General features: G+C 38.9%; 1 protein-coding gene across 1 annotated transcript in view; it reads left to right on the forward strand.

The window, feature by feature from the left end:
* The first annotated feature begins 2,502 nt into the window (after positions 1 to 2,502).
* The window catches only part of SDHAF3 (succinate dehydrogenase complex assembly factor 3), a 93,209-nt gene continuing 74,972 nt past the window's right edge, over positions 2,503 to 20,739 (forward strand). Inside the window, exon 1 of the mRNA XM_011974706.1 lies at positions 2,503 to 3,047. Coding sequence (XP_011830096.1) covers positions 2,874 to 3,047 — 174 coding nt within the window. The 5' untranslated portion in view covers positions 2,503 to 2,873. The remainder of the gene's footprint in view (positions 3,048 to 20,739) is intronic.

Consider the following 20,739-nt stretch of genomic DNA (forward strand, 5'->3'; position numbering starts at 1 on the left):
AAAATTTGAATAATAAAATCAACTGAACAAGATAATGCGGTTTTTAGTTTATCCTTTTTGCACAGTAGTTATGTTTTGGGGGAGTCAGAAGTTATATGCGAATTTTTAACTGGCATCCCTAACCCTTGCATTCTTTAAGGGTCAGCTGTATATGGATTTTTTTCCATTCCCTTTTAATATAAAATTTTGCCTACTTTGTCAGATGTTTTTCTATCAACTAAGATGCTGGCTTTTGTGTTGCAGAATTCACTGATTTCTATTTTTTTAACTATTATTATTATTCTTATTATTATTTTTGGAGACGGAGTCTTACTCTGTCGCCCGGGCTGGAGTGCTGTGGCGAGATCTTGGCTCACTGCAAGCTCCGCCTCCGGGGTTCACGCCATTCTCCTGCCTCAGCCTCTCAAGTAGCTGGGACTACAGGTGCCCGCCACCACGCCCGGCTAATCGTTTTTCTATTTTTAGTAGAGACGGGGTTTCACTGTGTTAGCCAGGATGGTCTTGATATCATGACCTCGTGATCCGCCCACCTCAGCCTCCCAAAGTGCTAGGATTACAGGTGTGAGCCACCGCGCCTGGCTATTATCATTATTTTAAAATCAGGAATGGGTGTTGAATTTGTCAAATGTTTTTCAGCTTCTGAAGCAATGGTCATTTTTTTTCCCTATATCATTAATACTTTAAATTATAAAATATAACATTTTATTTGGACTTTCAGTTGATTTTCTGTTCTCAATAATCAACAATTACAAACATTTAAAAACATTCCTTTTGGTTTGATTTTTCTCTCCAGATACAAACACATTAAGTTTCTCTTTGATATTTTTTATGTAACTTGTTTCAGAAATTCAGAAAAATACTCAAGACTATTATGCTTTCTAAATTGACTTTCAGAGAATGGACTTTCCATGAATGTATTTACTTTTCTAATTCCTTGAACAGTATGTTTAAGCTTGAAATTTTGGTTTTAAGACTATCTTCTATCTTACCACTGCATTTCAATAATTAGACATATCAGATACCATATAAAAACGTTAAATAACTCCTTCCTTTTTATAGTTTTCATCGTCACACAATGATGTACCTAAAGTTGAGACTCCAAGGTGAGGTGGGAAATGAAAGACAATTTCTGGTGTTGTTTTGGGGGACTATGGGTAGTCACAATGGCTAGATTCGGTATGTACATCTCTCTAGGCTTCTAAGCATGTGAGAACTGTTTGGGTTAAAGATGTATCTTGTCCCAGACTTTTCATTGTTCTCAATAATTTAGAACTTGAAATTTGAGTAACTATAATTTGAAAACTAAGCCACTTGTGCAACTGAATTCAACACCGTAAAAACGTTGTGTTCTTATCTAATGATGTAAGCAGTTTCCAAATCTTTTGTTGTTTCTCCCCCTCCCCACTCCTTTCTCACTTCCGTTTGAGAGAAAAATGCTTTAGCATTATTTGCAAGCAAGACTTATTTTCAACGTTTTAGTCAAGACAAGAGTATAATACAAAGTAACAATTCAGTACACTTCATGTAGGTGTTTCTTCTTCTCCAATTTACTTTTCCTTATTTACCAATTCTCTCCACCTCTTTTGACCTCAAAATTCTTTATCTGCTTGTCAAAAATTGTCCCTAGCCGTCTCCTTCCATTTCTAGTTGTGTGTGAGGTAGTCCACAGAAGCAGTACGCTGAATAGTGCAGTTGCTGTGTTGATCATCCCTATGGCAATAGGTGGTTATTATATTTTGTGTGCCTTGAAAGGCTTAGGCGATGTGTGACATATATAATTTTAAGGCATTTACCCCACGTTTCTTTAAACAAAAAAATTTTAAAGCAATTATTTAAGAGTGGATACATGTTCTCTTTCACTTTACAAAACATTTTGGAGGGAATCTGAGAGAAGTCATGGTTAGAGATTAGTAAAGTTGGAAAACACTACAAATTACCTAACCCAGCTCATTTACATGTGAGAAAATCTGGGCACAGAGCGGTTAAATCACTTGCAGAGTAACATATAAAAAAAAGAAACACATGAAGGAATAAAGGAAAGGTCTGCATGAAGTGTAGTGATCTAGATCGGTGGCCAGAAATATAACTGTGATCTTATTTTCAGTTCATGGCTATTTTTACCACAAGAGCAACACTGATCAGCCTAAATTGGTCAGGGAAACAGAGGAAGTTTTGTCCTGAAAATGTAGCTCACTGTTCAGCTTGTAAAAAAATAAAATAAAGGTTAACTGTCATTATTCTCACTGTTATTGCTTGATTCCACTTTTCAAGGGCTAACCACTTGTCTTGGCTTCTCCTTCACCCATCATCTGCCATTTTTGAGCATTGATTATCCAATGCTTTGTGGACCCTTTCTACTCTCTTCTGGCTCAATTAATTCCTTTTTTAATTAATTCATTGGCAGAATGTTTTCTCACATTTTCACAAGTGTTGGCTCTTGAAAGAGGTATTACACATGTTCTTTGACTCCAAAGGAAACCAGAAAAAAACTGGGACAAGAAATTTGGTAGGAGGAACAGAAACGAAGTTGCATGAAAAAGACAGTGGAGTGGGACTGAGAAGTGACAACTGCCCACGACTGACCTCCCTCTTTCAAGGCCTGTGTCGCCAGGACGCTGCCCAGAAGAAGCCACGACGAGGCGCAGGCGCGACTCCACGAGGGCCACGCCCCTCCTAGAGAAGGACCGACCGGTTTTCCGCCCGCATCGGAGCTTGGGTTTCCGGAAGGACCTGATTCTGGAAGGGACCAAACCGGATAGAGGTCGCGCGCCCTCTTTCGTCTACCTTCCGGTTCACTAATACGCAATTTCGCAGAAGGGCTGGAACGTGTCGTCCCTCTGCGCAGGCGTAGTCACCGCTTGACCCGCGGCGCTATGCCGGGGCGGCACGTTTCTCGAGTCCGGGCATTGTACAAGCGCGTCTTGCAGCTGCACCGTGTTCTGCCTCCGGACCTCAAAGCCCTGGGCGACCAGTACGTGAAAGACGAATTTAGGAGACATAAGAGCGTTGGTTCTGACGAGGCCCAGCGTTTCTTGCAGGAATGGGAGGCAAGTGACGCCCCCTTTTCTCTGCCCAAGACCTTTGGGGTCCCTCGGTGTCCCGGTTTCTTGTTCCAGTCCCCCATGCGGGGTTAAACAGAGCAGCAACCTGTTCTGTTTGAATTAAACAGCGTAATGCTGTTCGATAACACTTTCAAAGTTTCTCCCACGGGTTTCTCCCCGGAGCATATCCTGTTACTTCAGCGTCCCCAATTCAGTTCAACTTTTCAGCTCCTGCAGATGCCAGGTGCTGGAAGGGTGAGGGTAGGAGGTCACAAAAATGAGCAAGTCGTCGTTAAGTGCTCAAAGACCTCAGGAGCTTTTTGTTCTTTTAAGTGCCTTTGCACATAGTAAGCGCCCGTTAATAAATTAATGCTTCTCTTACTAGTTTTCAAATTTAAAGGCTTATTTCCGTAATTTATGATTTCTTTAATCTCAGCTGTTTTGGTTTGGTTTAAATAATTTTCTCACTTGGCTGATACAGAAATCAGGTAACATGAAAAAGATTATAGATTACAAAAAGCAGGAGATTACAAACTGTGAAGGAGAAAAATGCTGGTGCCAGTTAAGTCAGGTGAAAGTTGTTTCCTCCGAGGTCTCAAGTCAATGTTACATCGCCCTACACCGTTGCGCTAAATGTTAAACGGACACATGCATTAGCAATAAGTCGTTTGACTTTTTTTTTGTTTTTTTTGAGTGAAGGACAAAAGATATTCAGAGTATTTCGTGGGGCTTGGGGCCCTGCAGGATTGTCCCAAGTTTTCATTTGCAAATATAAAGAAATGAATGGAATTAGAAATTGGAATGACAGCTCAGATACTTGAAAGCGTGAGTTGGAGCTGGTATGAAAGTAGAGGTAAGCGATTCTTCGGCCTAAAAAGTTGAAGGGGAGTTGACTAAAGTCTGCTTTTTTTAAAAAATCAAAAGAATGGTTAGGGTGAGCACAAAATTTGCAATGATTTCCAGAATTCTTATTTGTATAATTATTGAAGCTTTTTGACATTTAGAACAATAGGAAAATTTAGACCTTCCTTGAAAATCATGGTCTATTTGATGTAATTCGCTTGTCTGAAGCCAAGGAAGTTGACGCTTTTCAGGTACAGAGCATTTTATTTTAATAAGGTAATTTGGTTTTGGAGCCTGAAGAACTGGATTCAGATTCAGTCTCTGACATTTATTAATATTAAGTGTCAATCACTTAATTTTTCTGGTCTCATTTTCTCATCTATAAAATAAGTGTTTATGCATCTCAAAATTTACATATGTAAGTGTATTTACAAGCACTTTTGTATTGCTAATTGTTACGAAGCTATAAGATACTGTATTAAAGTATTTTACATCTTTTAAGGTAGGTCATTTTGTGGCCGTACAGGAAGGAGAGTAGCTCTCTGTTGGGAGGAAATAAGGTTATTTTGAGAAGTCTTAAAACGTAAACACTTGGAAGCCTTTTAGGGAAAAAGTAGGAAAGAGTAGCAACTCAGAAAAAAATTGATAATAGGTTGTAGGAGAGAAAGAGGGTATAAAAAAGAACTGCATAAATAAAAAAATCGTTAGTTGACCTAGTAGGCTTGGTAACTGGAATTGAGCTTTTTAAAACTCTTGGAATAATTTTAGACATACAGGAGAGTTAGAAAGACAGTACAGAGTTCCCTACATCCTGTTTCCCCCTATGTTAGCATTTTACATTATCAGGGTACAGTGATCAAAAGCAAGAAATTCACATTGCTACAATATACTATTAACTACAGGCTTTATTTACAATTTGCCAGCCCTTTCACTAATGTCCTTTTTCTGTTCCAGGATCCAATGGGGATTCTACAATGCATTTAGTCATTCTTTTTCCTTAATCTCCATTCTGTGAGAGTTCCTCGTCTTCCTATCTTTCATTACCTTGATAATTTTTTGAAAAGTACTGGTCTGTTAACTTTGTGGAATGCCTCTCAATTTGAGTTTGTCTGGTGTTTTCTCATGGTTTAATTGATTTTATGCATGACTGAGAATACCACAGGGGCTGAAGTGTTCTTCTCAACACTTAATGTCAGAGGTCACGTGATATTAACATGCCTTCTTACTGGTGATGATAACTGTGATCACTTGGTTAAAGTAGTAATCCGCCTGGTGTCTCTACTGTAAACTTACTATTTCCCTTTTGAAATTAATACATATTTGGGGGTAGGTACTCTCAGGCTTGCAGATGACTACTAATCTTAGCATTCTTTGATGGATTTTGCCATTGCGTTCCAATGGTGGTTCTTTTGTTTCCCTCATTCCGTTTGAATTTATTAGTTGACATGCGTCTGTAGAGAACAGTTTTCCTGTCTTCCCGGACCATTGTTGATCTACTGGAATTAATGAATTGGCAGCTGCGTAAAGATAAATTTAAACATAGTGATCTCTTTGGATAATGTAATTATCACAGTTGCAAGGCAGCTTAACCTAAGTCTGGGAGTTAGACGTGGTAGGTTGGATCCTACCAAGAAAGATACGTGAAAAACTGGTCTTTTTTAGACGTGGTAGGTTGGATCCTACCAAGAAAGATACTTGAAGAACTGGTCTTTTTGAAAGAGTAGGGCTAGAGAAGAGCTAATGATTGGCGGGGAAAAAAACCTGGCTAGAGAAGTTTTATCACCAGAGAGTAATATAGTTAAGACTTCCAAGTCTTTTTTTCCCCCACATGTTCTTCAGAACATCTAATTTATGACTGTTATACTAGATACTGCTAGATATGACATGGATTTTTATGCCTTTATTTTTCAGTTAGTGCTCATTACAAACTTGGCACCTGTTGTTTGAATATTACTTAATGGTTACGTTTACATCAAACTAAGAGTAACTGTTGTGGACTTCTAGTTTTATATGTTATGTAGAGTCTGGTCTACACAATCCCAGTCCCTCACACACATCTAAACTTAATTGTGAACTTGAATGGATTCTGAATTTGTTTTACATCAGTGGGCAACGTTGGGTAAGTTACCACTGAAGAAAAGAAAGGGATCAAGAACACTAGAGGCCCCGTATTTGGAAGAGAGTTCTCTAGTTCCTTTCATTTGTGATCCTGGAAAACTGGCAATATAGTAGTAGAGAGAATTCAGCTGGGAGAAGTTTTTGTTCAAGGACCAATTGGGGCAACGTGGAAGGAAAGTATTTTAAGTATATAAATGTAAAAGCATGTTTACAGAGTAAATAGGGAATTTATATAATTTCTCTCTATAAGAGAAAAAATAAAGTTCAGGAAGAGTTTTTGGGAATCTATTAAGAGAGAATGTACGATAACTGGTTTGTAAAATGTGCATTGTAATCTCAACTCTTAGGAGGTAACTATTAGAAGTGAAATTGAGACTCCATGGATCAGGGGTCTTAACTATGTCATTTTGAAAGTTCTGACTGTGCTCATTTTTGAGGAATAGTTGATTTAAGTAAGGCTTTCTATTTTTCTCTCTGTGCCTACCACTTATTTTCTAGGAAATCAGAATAAGCATTGAAGATTAAATAGATAAAACATGTTGGTGAGAGAATATGAGACAAAGAGCATGCAAGAGTGCTCTCAGGAGCTACCTGAAGAGACTTCATGTGTTTAATTTTTCTTTTTCTGTCCCATTTATTTTTCTCAGTTGCCTCTTGCCTAGTTCCTGTTGTTTTTCTTAAGTACCTGTTTTGTTCTGTGTCTGTTGGGGAATGTTTTTTAAGTGTTTTGTTTCTAGAAAAAGGCATAAACATTTTTCAGATAGTTTTGATCAATTGCTATTTCCAGACAATATGCTAGGCATTTAGGACACAAAAATGAATAATAAATGTATTTTCACTTTCACAGTGTTCAAAGTTTAGTAGAAAAGGATAGACAATTGTAATATAGTATGAGTGTCTATTAAATGCTGTGGGATCAAGGAGAAATGGAGGAAGTTGAAAGCTATACAAGATGGTTAAGTCTTGAGTAGGTCAAATTTACCATGTCAAAAAGAGAACCTTCTAGAAAGAGGGAATAACATATGCAGAGGCATCGAGGTAAGAAACAGTATGACTTTTTTCCAGGAACTGCAGTGTTGTGTTTGGAATTTAGTGTTTTACACGGAAGATGAGGAAGAAATAAAGCTAAAGAGGTGGCAGGAGACAGGATATTCTGCTAAGGGTTTTAAGTTTTTATTTTGAATCATTGAAAGTTTCTTAAATGGTGGAAATGACATAAATTGTATTCTAGAAAGATCATGTTGGCAGCAACATAGAGGAATAATTGAAGTAAAAACCAGATTGAAAGTAGGGAGAACTGTTAGTAGATGGATGTAGTAATCCGAGTCTCAAATAGGTATATGTCTAAACCAAGACAGAGGCCTTGAAAATGGAGGATATAGATGTATGAAATTTTTTTTTTTTCTTTTAAAGTAGAGTGGAACTTGACTTGTTGACTAATACAGTATTAGTGAAGGAGAAGAAAACAGAATGGATAACTCCTGAGTTTGGAGCATGATACCAGTAACCAGAATAGTCATATAGGAGGAACAGATTGGGAATGAGTTCAATTTGGTGTGCTTTGTGCTAAACATTCTCATGGAACAGTTAAGTGAAGATGTTCAGAGAGATATATGTTGGTCCGATACTCAGGAGACAGATTGTGGCTGGAGATAGAGATTTGGAAGTTACTACCTGTAGTTGGTGGACCAAAGATGTGGGTGGAAGTGCCCCTTTTGGTTATAGTGTTGGGGAAGTTGGTCAAAGATAAAACATTAACATTTAGGAGTTGAGAGAATGAAAGTAGTCATATAGTGCTAGAATTTTTCTTTTTTATCTTTTTTCTTTTTTTTTTCCATCTGTATTTGTTCCTAGTTACTGCTACAAAGGAAGTACTTTTTTACTTTTTAAAATTTTATGTTAAGTTCTGGGATACATGTGCTGAACGTGCAGGTTTGTTACATAGGTATACATGTACGATGGTGGTTTGCTACACCTATCAACCCATCATGTAGGTTTTAAGCCCTGCATGCATTTGGTATTTGTCCTAATGCTCCTACCTCCTCTTTTCCCCCACCCCCTGAAAGGCCCGGGTGTGTGATGTTCCTCTCCCTGTGTCCATGTGTTCTCATTGTTCAATTCCCACTTATGAGTAAGAACATGTGGTGTTTAGTTCTCTGTTCTTGTATTAGTTTGCTGAGGATGATGGTTTCCAGCTTCATCCATGTCCCAGCAAAGGACATAAACTCATGCTTTTTTATGGCTGCATAGTATTCCATGGTGTATATGTTCCACATTTTCTCTATCCAGCCTATCATTGATGGGCATTTGGGTTGGTTCCAAGTCTTTGCTATTGTAAATAGTGCTGCAGTAAACATACATGTGCATGTGTCTTTATAGTAGAATGATTTATAATCCTTTGGGTATATACCTGGTAGTGGAATTGCTGGGTCAAACGGTATTTCTGGTTCCAGATCCTTGAGGAATCACCACACTGTCTTCCACAATGGTTGAAGTAATTTACGCTCCTACCAGCAGTGTAAAAAGTGTTTATATTTCTCCACATCCTCTCCAGCATCTGTTGTTTCCTGACTTTTTAATGATTGCCATTCTAATTGGCATGAGATGGTATGTCATTGTGGTTTTGATTTGCATTTCTCTAATGACCAGTGATGATGAGCTTTTTTTCATGTTTGTTGGCAGCATAAATGTCTTTTTTTTTTTTGAGAAGTGTGTGTTCATATCCTTTGCCCACTTTTTGATGGTTTTTTTTTTTTTCTTGTAAATTTAAGTTCCTTTTGTAGATTCTGGATATTAGCCCTTTGTCAAACGGATATATTGCAAAAATTTTCTCCCATTCTGTAGGTTGGCTGTTCACTCTGATGATAGTTTCTTTTGCTGAGCAGCTCTTTAATTTAAGTAGATCCCATTTGTCAATTTTGGTTTTTGTTGCCATTGCTTTTGGTGTTTTAATCGTGAAGTCTTTGCCCATGCCTGTGTCCTGAATGGTATTGCCTAGGTTTTTTTCTAGGGTTTTTTGGTTTTAGATTTTACGTTTAAGTCTTTAATCCATCTTGAGTTGGTCTTAAGGCGTAAGGAAGGAGTCCAGTTTCTGTTTTCTGCATATGGCTAGCCAGTTTTCCCAGCACCGTCTATTAAATAGGAAATTTCCCCATTGCATGTTTTTGTCAGGTTTGTCAAAGATGAGATGATTGTAGATGTGTGGTATTATTTCTGAGGCCTCTGTTTTGTTCCATTCATCTATATGTCTGTTTTGGTACCAGTACCAAGCTCTTTTGGTTACTGTAGGCTTGTAGTATAGTTTGAAGTCAGGTAGCGTGATGCCTTCAGCCTTGTTATTTTTGTTTAGGATTGTTTTGGCTATGCGGTCTCTTTTTTGGTTCCATATGAAATTCAAAGTAATTTTTTTTCTAGTTATGTGAAGAAAGTCAATGGTAGCTTGATAGAATAGCACTGAACGTATAAATTACTTTCAGCAGTATGGCCGTTTTCACAATATTAATTCTTCCCATCCATGAGCATGGAAGGTTTTTCCATTTGTTTCCTCTCTTACTTCTTTGAGCAGTGGTTTGTAGTTCTCCTTGAAGAGGTCCTTTGTGTCTCTTGTAAGTTGTATTCCTAGGTATTTTATTTTCTTTGTAGCAATTGTGAATGGGAGTTCACTCCTGATTTGGCTCCCTGCTTATCTATTATTGGTGTATAGGAATGCTTGCAATTTTTGCACATTGATTTCATATCCTGAGACTTTGCTGAAGTTGTTTATCAGCTTAAGGAGTTTTTGGGCTGAGATGGGATTTTCTAAATATACAATCATGTCATCTGCAAACAGACAATTTGACTTCCTCTCTTCCTGTTTGGATACCCTTTATTTCTTTCTCTTGTCTGATTGCTCTGGCCAGAACTTCCAATAATACGTTGAATAGGAGTGGTGAGAAAGGTCATCATTGTCTAGTACTGGTTTTCAAAGGGCATGCTTTATCATTTTTATTGTGTCTATTTGATTCTTCTCTCTTTTCTTCTTTGTTAGTCTGGTCAGCAGTCTATTTAGTTAGTCTTTTCAAAAAATCAGCTCCGATTCATTGATTTTTTTTTGAAGGGGTTTTCAGGTCTCTATCTCCTTCAGTTCTGCTCTGATCTTAGTTATTTCTTGTCTTCTGCTAGCTTTTGAATTTGTTTGCTCTTGCTTCTCTAGTTCTTTTCATTGTGACAGTAGGGTGTTGATTTTAGGTCTTTCGCACTTTCCAATGTGGGCATTTTAGTGCTATAAATTTCCCTCTAAACACTGCTTTAGCAGTGTCCCAGAGATTCTGGTACGTTGTCTTCTTGTTCTCGTTGGTTTCAAAGAAACCACTTTCAGGAACCTCAGTCAATCATAGTCTTGGTCTTTTCACATAGTCCCGTATTTCTTGCAGTCTTTGTTCATTCCTTTTCATTCTTTTTTCTCTAATATCGTCTCCATGCCTTATTTCAGTAAGTTGATCTTCAGTCTCTGATATCCTTTCTTCCTCTTTATCGATTTGGCTCTTGATACTTGTGTATGCTTCATGAAGTTTTCATGCTGTGTTTTTCATCTCCATCAGGTCATTTATGTTCTTCTCTAAACTGGTTGTTTTAGTTAGCAGTTCCTGTAACCTTTTGTCAGAGTTCTTAGCTTCCTTGCATTGGGTTAGAACATGCTCCTTTAGCCTAGAGGCATTTGTTATTACCCACCTTCTGAAGCCTACTTCTGTCAGTTCATCAAAGTCATTCTCCATTCAGTTTTGTGTCCTTGCTGGAGAGGAGTTGCGATCATTTGGAGGAGAAGAGACATTCTGATTTTTGAAATTGTCAGCATTTTTGTGCTGGTGTTTCCTCATCTTCATGGATTTACTTTGGATGGGGTTTTGTGTGAGGGTCTTTTTTGTTGATGTTCATGTTGCTGCCTTCTGTTTGTTTGTTTTTCTTCTAACAGGCCCCTCTTCTGCAGGTCTGCTGCAGTTTGCTGGAGGTCTACTTCAGACCCTGTTTGCCTGGGTATCACCAGCAGAGGTTGCAGAACAGCAAAGCTTGCTGCCTGCTCCTTCCTCCTGAAGCTTCGTCCCAGAGGGGCACTGGCCTGATGCCAGCCAGAGCTCTCTTCTATGAGGTGTCTGTCAACCCTTGTTGGGAGGTCTCTTCCAGTCAGGAGGCGTGGGGGTCAGGGACCCAGTTGAGGAGGCAGTTTGTCCCTTAGTGGAGCTCAAGCACCGTCTGCTGGGAAAGCCCTCCTTGTCAGCATCCACTGCTCTCTTCAGAGCTGGCAGGCAGGAATTTTTAAGTCTGCTGAAGCTATGCCCACAGGTGCTGCTTCCCCCAGGTGCTCTATCCCAGGGAGATGGGAGTTTTATCTGTAAGCCCCTGACTGGGGCTGCTGCCTTTCTTTCAGAGATGCCCTGCCCAGTGAGGAAGAATCTAGAGGGGCAGTCTGGCCACAGCCGCTTTGTTGCATTATGTTGAGTTCCTCCCAGTCCTTTGTACCGTCAGGGGAAAAGAGCCTACTCAAGCCTCAGTAATGGCGGATGCCCCTCCCCCCACCAAGCTCTGTTGGCCCAGGTCAACTTCAGACTTGTGCTGGCAGCCAGAATTTCAAGCCAGTGGCTCTTAGCTTGCTGGCCTTCATGGGAGTGGGACCTACTGAGCCAGACCACTTGGTTCCCTGGCTTTAGCCCCCTTTCCAGGCAAGTGAACGGTTCTGTCTCACCCAGGTTCCAGGCACCACTGGAGTATGGAAATAAAAAAACAAACCTGCAGCTAGCTCGGTGTCTGCCTGAATAGCCACCCAGCTTTGAGCTTGAAACCCAGGGCCTTGGTGATGTAGGCACACCAGGGAATCTCCCAGTCTTCAGATTACAAAAACCATGGGAAAAGCATAGTATCTGGGCCAGATAGCACAGTCCCTCATGGCTTCCCTTGGCTGGGAAAGAGAGCCCCCTCACCTCTCCCCGCTCCTTGCACTTCCCGGGTGAGGCAACACCCCACCCTGCTTCTGCTTGCCCTACATGGGCTGCACCCACTGCCTAACTAGTCCCAGTGAGATGAACAGGGTACCTTAGTTGGAAATGTGGAAATCACCCGCCTTCTGTGTTGGTCTCACTTGGAGCTGCCTTTGGAAGCTGTACCTATTTGGCCATCTTGCCACATCCAAGAGAATCCATTTTCTTTTTCTTCCCTTCAAGTAAAGGCAATGATCCCGGTATCACGGACTGACTGTAACTGCTCTTACTTGATTATGTTCAATTCTTTATATTTGTGTGATAATTTAGATATCATAACATTTTCTTTCTCATTTTATTTTGTCACATTTGTTCGACAGGAGGAAATGCTTCAGACTTCAGGTAGCCATCCCTTTGTAACTCTCATGGGATGTCTTTTTCTTATATATGATTTTGAAGTGGATCATCATTTGTATGTATGTATCACACATACAAATGTATTAAGTGGCATGTCACCTATATTTAGAGTTTTCTTAATATAATTAGGATCGGATGGATATTTGGCTAGTTTTTATAAATGTATGCTTCTCTTACCTAATTTGTGGACCTAATTTTGTTGCTTTTGAACATCTCGATTTATAGTTTTAGCTTGCAGGAGAAAAGGAATGAATTGCTTCTCTGTTTAGTGAATGGATTGTATGTGTCAGGGATATGTCTCTCAAGTATGAGTGGGTCAGTTGGGTCTCAGTCAGATTGTTAATTCTGCTTTTTACTCGTTGGTGTTTTTGTGATGGTTTATTCAATGGTGATTTGTCACACATACATGTTTTCTACATCAAGTTTTTTTTTCTTTTTTTTTGAGACTGAGTCTCCCTCTGTCGCCGAGACTGGAGTGCGGTGGCACTGTGTGGGCTCACTGAAACCTCCTTCTGGGTTCAAGCAGTTCTCCTGCCTCATCCTCCCGAGTAGCTGGGATTACAGGCATCCACCACCACACCCAACTAGTTTTTATATTTTTAGTAAAGACGAGGTTTCACATGCTGTAACGCCCCCTTTGGGGCTCCACAGTTGCTGGCATCTCCAAGTTTTCAGGCACCACTGCCTTCCCCTCATCCTAATGCTGGCACCCAAGGTGGAAACCACTGTGGTATGCCTGGTCCAGCCACAGCCTCGCACGAAGCCAGTTCCTGGAGCTGCCCACCCCACCACAGATCCACCACAGCAGCTGGCACACCTGGCTGTGCACCATGGCTGGATCCCACACTCGCTTGCTCACATATCCCTTGCTGCTCTGTGCCTGGCTCACCCTCAGTAGACATGGGAGCCAGTCTGGCAGCGTGAGCCGAGCGCAGCCTGCCAGCCTGGGTGGGCAGAGCAAGCCTAGTGGCCAGCTCAGAACTAAGTGAGGCCTGGGCAGGGGTGCTACCCACCAGAGAAGATTTCCGGCTGGCAACAGGACAGTGAAAAAATCCTGCATCAATATCAAACAAGTCATTTTACTTCCATAGGCCTTAGTTTCTTCATCTTTAACGTGAAAGGATTTCCAAGTAAAGATGGCAGACTGGGAATATCACAAGAGCTTATTTTTTATTTCCTCTCCCTTCCAAAGCCAGACTAAACTAGTAGTAAAGCAATTTTTAAAAGGAATAATCCATAATGACTAGAGAACAAGAATGGAGCCATTAGCAGCCAAGCAATTTCAACAGATTTTCTGAAGATGGAAAGCAGAAGAACAGTGTAAATAATGAAGCAAAGCAGACAGAGGAGGCCACAGTTCAGAATACAGAGAATACACCTAAAGAGATAGCCAAGCTGCCAAAACCAAGTGAACTCAAACACCAGGTTAGGTAGGAAATCAGGAGCGGGAAGCAAATACAGGCAAGATTAACCCTAAAAGTAATTTCCCAATCAACAAGCCTATCTATATGTATAGTTCTTGGTTAGTTTCTTATTGCTTTATTCATAAATGTGGACAGATAACCAAAATTCTCAAGACATTTGAAACATGAAAGAGACCAAAATAAAACAAAAAATGTCCTCAGAGGAGATACACAGAAAAGAGTACATTGCTTTTTATTTTAAGCCCTTCTACACTGTTAGCCTGAAGTGCTAATTGCTTGATATTTCTATTTGAAAGATTGTTTTCAGTAATGAGATGAGAATGGAAATTGCTGGGCTGTAACTGTTAAACTTTCTTAATAATCAGGCACATACTCTTTTTTGAAAGGTTTCTTTGGGCCTCAGTTGTCTCAAGAGGGAAAATAATATTTTGCCCCTGAATTAGAGATGGACCAAAAGTTCCTTTTTACCTCTTAAGATGTGATTATATTATGAGGTGAGTTAAACTATTGAATCAGATGGCTTGGTTGAAGTATAAAGACAAATGGAATGTTTAGGATTAATATGTGATTGGCCACATTAATATGAAAAGAACTTATTTAGCTCAATAGGAAAAAACTTAAAGCTTTACTAAAAGAAATGGGCAAAAGAGATTCTAATAGGTCATTCTGTGATTTATGTACAAAGATGTTAATTGCTGTGTTGCATATCTGTAGTAAAGTGAGAATTTTAAATTACTGTAAATATCCAATGATAGATTAATGAAATTATAGCCACATGATGGATGGGTTAGTATGCAGTTATTAGAAATGGTGTTTCAGAAGAACTAATAACATGGAAAAACTAACATAATTACATATAAACTTTATCTTTGGATGATAAGATTAAGAATGATTGTAATTTTCTTCTGTGTACCTCAGATTTTCTTGATTCTCTGCAAATATCAGGTGTTACTTTGGTAATTATAGGAAAGTTATTAAGGATAATTTTTAAAATGCACTGGATATACTTAATATTTTTACCAGTCGTATTTCACAGAGGACTTGAGGCAGACATGCTCAGTGAGTCAGCTACTAGCACCTTATATATACATTTCCTAATTTTGCTTTTAAAATTTTGTAGGTTCAACTCAGACTTCTTCATGTTTAATAAATGCTAATGTCATCTATATATTTTGTATGATTTCTTGTTGAGTTTTCTAAATTAAATAAATGAAAATCTGAATGTGTAGATTCAAAATTTATCTAAATATTTCTTTTTTACTTAACCATTAGAAAAAATATTTGGAATCTTTAGGACTCTAAACCGAGATCAGAAAATCATCTTGATTATCTATTTGGTACCTGTCATCAGTGTCATCTATCTGGTCTAGTATTATGTGTTGTTAAGCAACATGAAGAATCTTACATTTAATTTCTTAGAGATCATACTTAAATATTCAATGATTTTCCACTAACTTAATTTAAATTAAGTTACCATGTAGTAACTATTCTATTTTAATTTTTTACCTTCTTCCCCTTTGTTTTGTGGAAGGTGAATGAAGGCTGTCAGTGAGGTAGGATTGAGAGGGGATATAGGTTAACTGTTAGTTTGTCTTCTGACACATCAGTCAGGGAGGGTGGAAGACAAACAGGCTCCCCTTAGCTTAGAAACCAGTAGGCTTCAGAAAGAGATTCTAGATAGGTATGTGCCACCTTGATTGTGATCATACAGGGTCTGGTAATTGATCTTGTAGTCCAGAGTTGGACTTTACCAACATAACCAGAAATGATCAGATTCTTGGCAACAGACTCACATTACTTAAATTTATGTAACATTGAAGTATAAAGAAGACTGATTTAATTTTTTCTGCTGCTAGGGGAGTGGGGGCTAGTGAAGAGGGCTCTCATTTCCAGGAGTTAGAATATTTATATTTACTTCCAGGGGTAGGGGGGATACCTTTTCAGATATGTCTCAGAATCATGTATTTTTTTTAGATTTTAGAAAGTGAAGAAATAGTATTTAGTGAATTTTAAGAAACATCGAGTGGGATCTAGGGTGGTACTGTAATCAAATACATTAGTATATCTGCAGAAAAAATTTGAATATTCACAGTAAGTGGAGTAAATAAAGACTTTATGTACATTTATGTCAGGATTTGCTGCCAGATAAATTCTGAAAGAGCTTTTGTTTTTAAGAACTTCTTTGACTTCAGGGAATTGTGGACTTCTATTAAACTTTCTGGAAAACTGAAATGGTGTTTAGAAGGTTGCCTGGTAAACATGGAATTAAAATGACAGGGAGTGGGTAGGCATGAGAGCTTTTTTCATCAGGCCTCACTGTGTCTGCAGTAGAAAACATCCCTTTAGTGATTATTTTTGTGGGTTCCACAGCTTCATTGCCCTTTTTTCCTGAACAGTACTGAATGCATGTTATAAGTTTGCCCTCAGTCCTTTATTTTTATGTTAACCACCTTCTTTCTGTTGCGGTATCATTGTTACTCTTACACATGTTAATGGATTAAACTACTTCTTGCTTATTTTTCCTAGGCCCGAAAAATTTCAGATTCTTCTCTTTGTGTGTAAATTTAATTAGCTTAACCCCAGAGGAGGGAGAATGATATTTCCCTCACTTACAAGTTGTTGCTCTTCTTTACTCCTAAGTCAGTGTAACTCAAAGCATTTCTAAAGTAAATTGCACTTTGCTTTCAGAGCTCTAAAACACTAAAATGTTTATGTTTTATTCAAAAAATTTAAAAATTATAGTATGGTTTATTTTCCTTTAAAAGACATTTCATTGTAATAAACACACAGAAACCTAAGACCAAAACCAGAGTATTATTGTACATATCAGAGGTTAAGTAGGAACGTTTTCTGGACTTTGGTGCAATGACTCTTTACTGATGAAAAGGTCTATAGTTTGTTTAAAAACTATCCCACTTAAAAACAAATCCATACACTTTTCATGTAGCTGACTCCGTGCCCCCTTTCCAAAGCTCAAAATGGCAGCAGATGATGTAGCAAACACATACCTGCAGAAACAGCTACAGCAGCTACCTGGGTGAGATGGCTGCCAGCTGCATGCAGCCTCTGCGGGTCTGACTTCACAGCATATGCCTTGAATGTGGCCCCTCCAAAAAGTAACGTGTTTATTGCCTCACGCTTCCAATCATGGGCCTCAAGAGTTTGTCTATGTGATTTATTTTATAAACTATAGATATATATAACTGATAACTCCGGATTACTGGTGAATAACCAGAATGAACACCACTTGAAAACAAAAATGCTGTGAATATCATTAAATGCTTTTATAAGGCTAAGAGAAAGATGCATAGAGTGAAAAGAACTTCTTTTGTTTTAGAGACGGAGTCTTGCTCTCTTGCCCAGGCTGGAATGCAGTGGTATGATCTCCGCTCACTGCAACCTCCACCTCCCAGGTTCATGCGATTCTCCTGCCTCAGCCCTGCAAGTAGCTGGTATTACAAGTACCTGCCACCATGCCCGGCTAATTTTTGTATTTTTAGTAGAGACAGGGTTTCACCATGTTGGCCAGGCTGGTCTTGAATTCCTGATCTCAGATGACCCGCCTGCGTTGGCCTCTCAAAGTGCTGGGATTACAGGTGTGAGCCACCTCACCCAGCTGAGAAGATGTTCTTACTTTAAAATGTTTGGAAATTTTTCCCAGTTTGATACAGTTTCTGGGTGCTTATAACACCCCGACTGTTTAATGTACATACTTAAGATTTTCAGAACACTTTTAGAAACTGCTATGTGATCATATTCTAATTTTGTAATTAAATCTAGTAAGGGCAGAGACACATTCTCAGAGAGGTGTATTACGATGTTTTCCCTGCTCTGGAATTTATATGGAAAGAGATGCTCAGTTTTATTTTTTCTTCATATCCCCTTGCTTAAACCTTTCTTTCTCCTATCTGTCACCCTGTTCATCCTACTCCTCTTCCCCCCAACCCCTCCGCAGGAACTTTAGCTTTCTCCTTTGCACTGTCAAATTTTCCTGAAGTGGCTACATCTTTGTCATATTTCTCATTCAGCTTTACCCCCTTATTATTGTAAGGCTGCTTTTTGTTATCAGTAAGGTTACTCTACATCATACCTAATTTTGGTCTTCAGTTAAGATGCCAGTGTTTGTGGATTTGGGATACAACTCTAAACAGAACAAGAAGCTAGCTGGCAGTGATAGTTTGTGGACATTAGGATCCTTCTCCCTGCCTCTCTTAGCTGCTCCAAAATGCTTCATTTCCAGATCATCAAATTTAGATTTCCTTTCTTAGATGTTGTCTCCGACCTGTGAGAGCACTTCTTAAAAACCTGCAATAACTAGGCCAGGTGCGGTGGCTCACACCTGTAATCCGAGCACTTTGGGAGGCGGAGGCAGGTGAATCACGAGGTCAGGAGATCGAGACCATCCTGGGTAACACGTGAAACCCCATCTCTACTAAAAATAGAAAAATTACCCGGGCGTGGTGGCCGGTGCCTGTAGTCCCAGCTACTGGGGAGGCTGAGACAGGAGAATGGCATGAACCCGGGAGGCGGAGCTTGCAGTGAGCCGAGATCGCCACTGCACTCCAGCCTGGGCGACAGAGCGAGACTCCCTCTCAAAAAAAAAAAAAAAAAAAAAATACCTGCAACACTAATGGGGATCTCTGGATTTTTCTTTTTGTACTTATGGCCTGTACAAAGAAGGGAAAGTAACTTTTAGCCCATTGGTTTCCTGGGGTCACCTTTAGTCATATTGACTGCATTATTTGCTAGTCCCTGTATATATATATGTATATATATGTGTGTGTGTGTGTGTATTTTTTTTTTGAGATGGAGTCTCTGTGGCTCAGACTGGAGTGCAGTGGCTCAATCTCGGCTCACAGCAAGCTCCGCCTCCTGGGTTCATAACATTCTCCTGCCTCAGCCTCCCGAGTAGCTGGGACTACAGGCACCTGCCACCCCGCCCGGCTAATTTTTTGTATTTTTAGTAGAGATGGGGTTTCACCATGTTACCCAGGATGATCTCGATCTCCTGACCTCATGATCCGCCCACCTCAGCCTCCCAAAGTGCTGGGATTACAGGCGTAAGCCACCTTGCCTGGCCTAGTCCCTGTGTATATTTTTAAGGAAGAATTTGGTAGATTCACGATTGTTAGGATAGATATAAATGTATTTATCAGAGGCTATCTTAAATATGCATTTCTATGCCATTTTCAGTTAATGTATTTGGTTTCACCTGCCATATTTGTCCAGCTATTGAGACAAAGACTAATAGGAGTTTCTGAAGCTTGATGCTCTTATGACTAACTGTAATTAATACCCTTGAGTGTATTTCTGAAGAGTTGTTTATAAACGGTTTTTTTTTTTAATATAACTTTTAGGTATATTGGCAAACTTACTAATTAAAAGAGTTCTTTTGTGAATCCTTTTGAAAAGTGAATTATCAACCTGTAATTTGTTTCTTTGTGTAAACCTGTATTTGCATAAATGAAATTTGTTTTAAATAGGGTATGTCTAGGAATCTTGATGCATGTATCTGAAAAGAAAATTTATGTTTCATGTGAAGAATTCAGATTTGGTACATTCAAAAAGTAAGACCTGCCATATTATTTTATTTTAGTTCCACTCTTTTTAACAAAATGCTATCAAAATATTTACAGCCTAAATTAAGGTGGTGGCAAGAGTTTGTGTAAGATTGAACTGCAGTACATTTTTAAACTGTATTTTCTTAAATAGTAACAGGTAGTGTGAAGTTTTGCAAAGTTTAAAAAGTTATTCAGTATTTTTTTTCGCTTTTAAAAGCATAACTGGAATCTGAAATTATTTTGCTTTAGCTTAGTCTGTAGTTACAGAAGTAGATGTATATTGTGCATTTAAATATAATGTTTTTTCACTTCTTACTATAGTTTAATACCCAGCAATTTATTGCTCTGCTTAATACTTGGAAGATAGTAATGATAATTCATCTTCTTAGTTTGAATGCTTGAATTAGCCATAAACAGTGATCTAGTCTTTAATATAAAATGGTAGATTTATACTGAAAATATAAAATAGAATGTGATTCCTATTGGGTAATATTTAACTGCACCGTTTTCTTTAAATATAGGGTTTTTTGTTGGTGGTGGTGGTGGTTTGTTTTTCAGGGCTGTCTGGGAGCCTCACTACTATTTATTACATTCTTTCTTTGGGAAAGTATATACAAACTGAAGCTGAGAACATTGGGAACTTGTCTACATCTGTCACATCCTCTGCATAGCCTACTAGATTTAGATTGTCAGTCACAGGAGAACCCTTTCATGATCTAACATGGTTCTGTTAGAGCCCGTGGAAATTGAATCCTTTCCCTGATAACTGAGAAGGGAGTCTGTGGGTTAGGGAACTCTTGGAAATTTTCTAGGAACTAGGAGAAACACTTGTAATATAAATCAGGCCAGCTATATTTGTCCATGACTTTAACAAGTTGAGAGTCAAGGATAATGCACAGGACATTATTAAGTTCAAAACTAGAAAGGAAACAACAGGTCAGGAGCAGAGATTTCAGGATGAAGTTCAAGTCAAGGACATGGAGAAATTATTCAAAATGTAGGCCTTGAACTGTGTGAGGGTTTTCACGCTATGTCGGAGAGGACTAGACAGAAGCAGCCCAACTGAGTTCAGTTGTTTACTCAGTTATTCAATGTCTACTCTTTTTTAGGGGTTATAGATATTAATACAGTCAGGATTTTTAAGGACTTTATGAGCCTGCCACATATCAATATTTGAGAGAGTGAGACCCATTGTGTCTTAAAGAATAATCGTTGTGAATGCTGGTCTTTTGGCAGTGTGACAATGATTTGGAGTGTAAGTACAAGAGGGAAAGAGTATCTTTTTCTTAGCTATTGAATTTATGATTATCTATTCAATATATCTACCATGTCACTTGCCATTCCTTCATATACCCTCATTCCATTTGCTTTTTTTTTTTTTTTT

This window comes from Mandrillus leucophaeus, unplaced genomic scaffold, assembly GCF_000951045.1.
Source record: "Mandrillus leucophaeus isolate KB7577 unplaced genomic scaffold, Mleu.le_1.0 Scaffold148, whole genome shotgun sequence".
NCBI lineage: Eukaryota > Metazoa > Chordata > Mammalia > Primates > Cercopithecidae > Mandrillus > Mandrillus leucophaeus.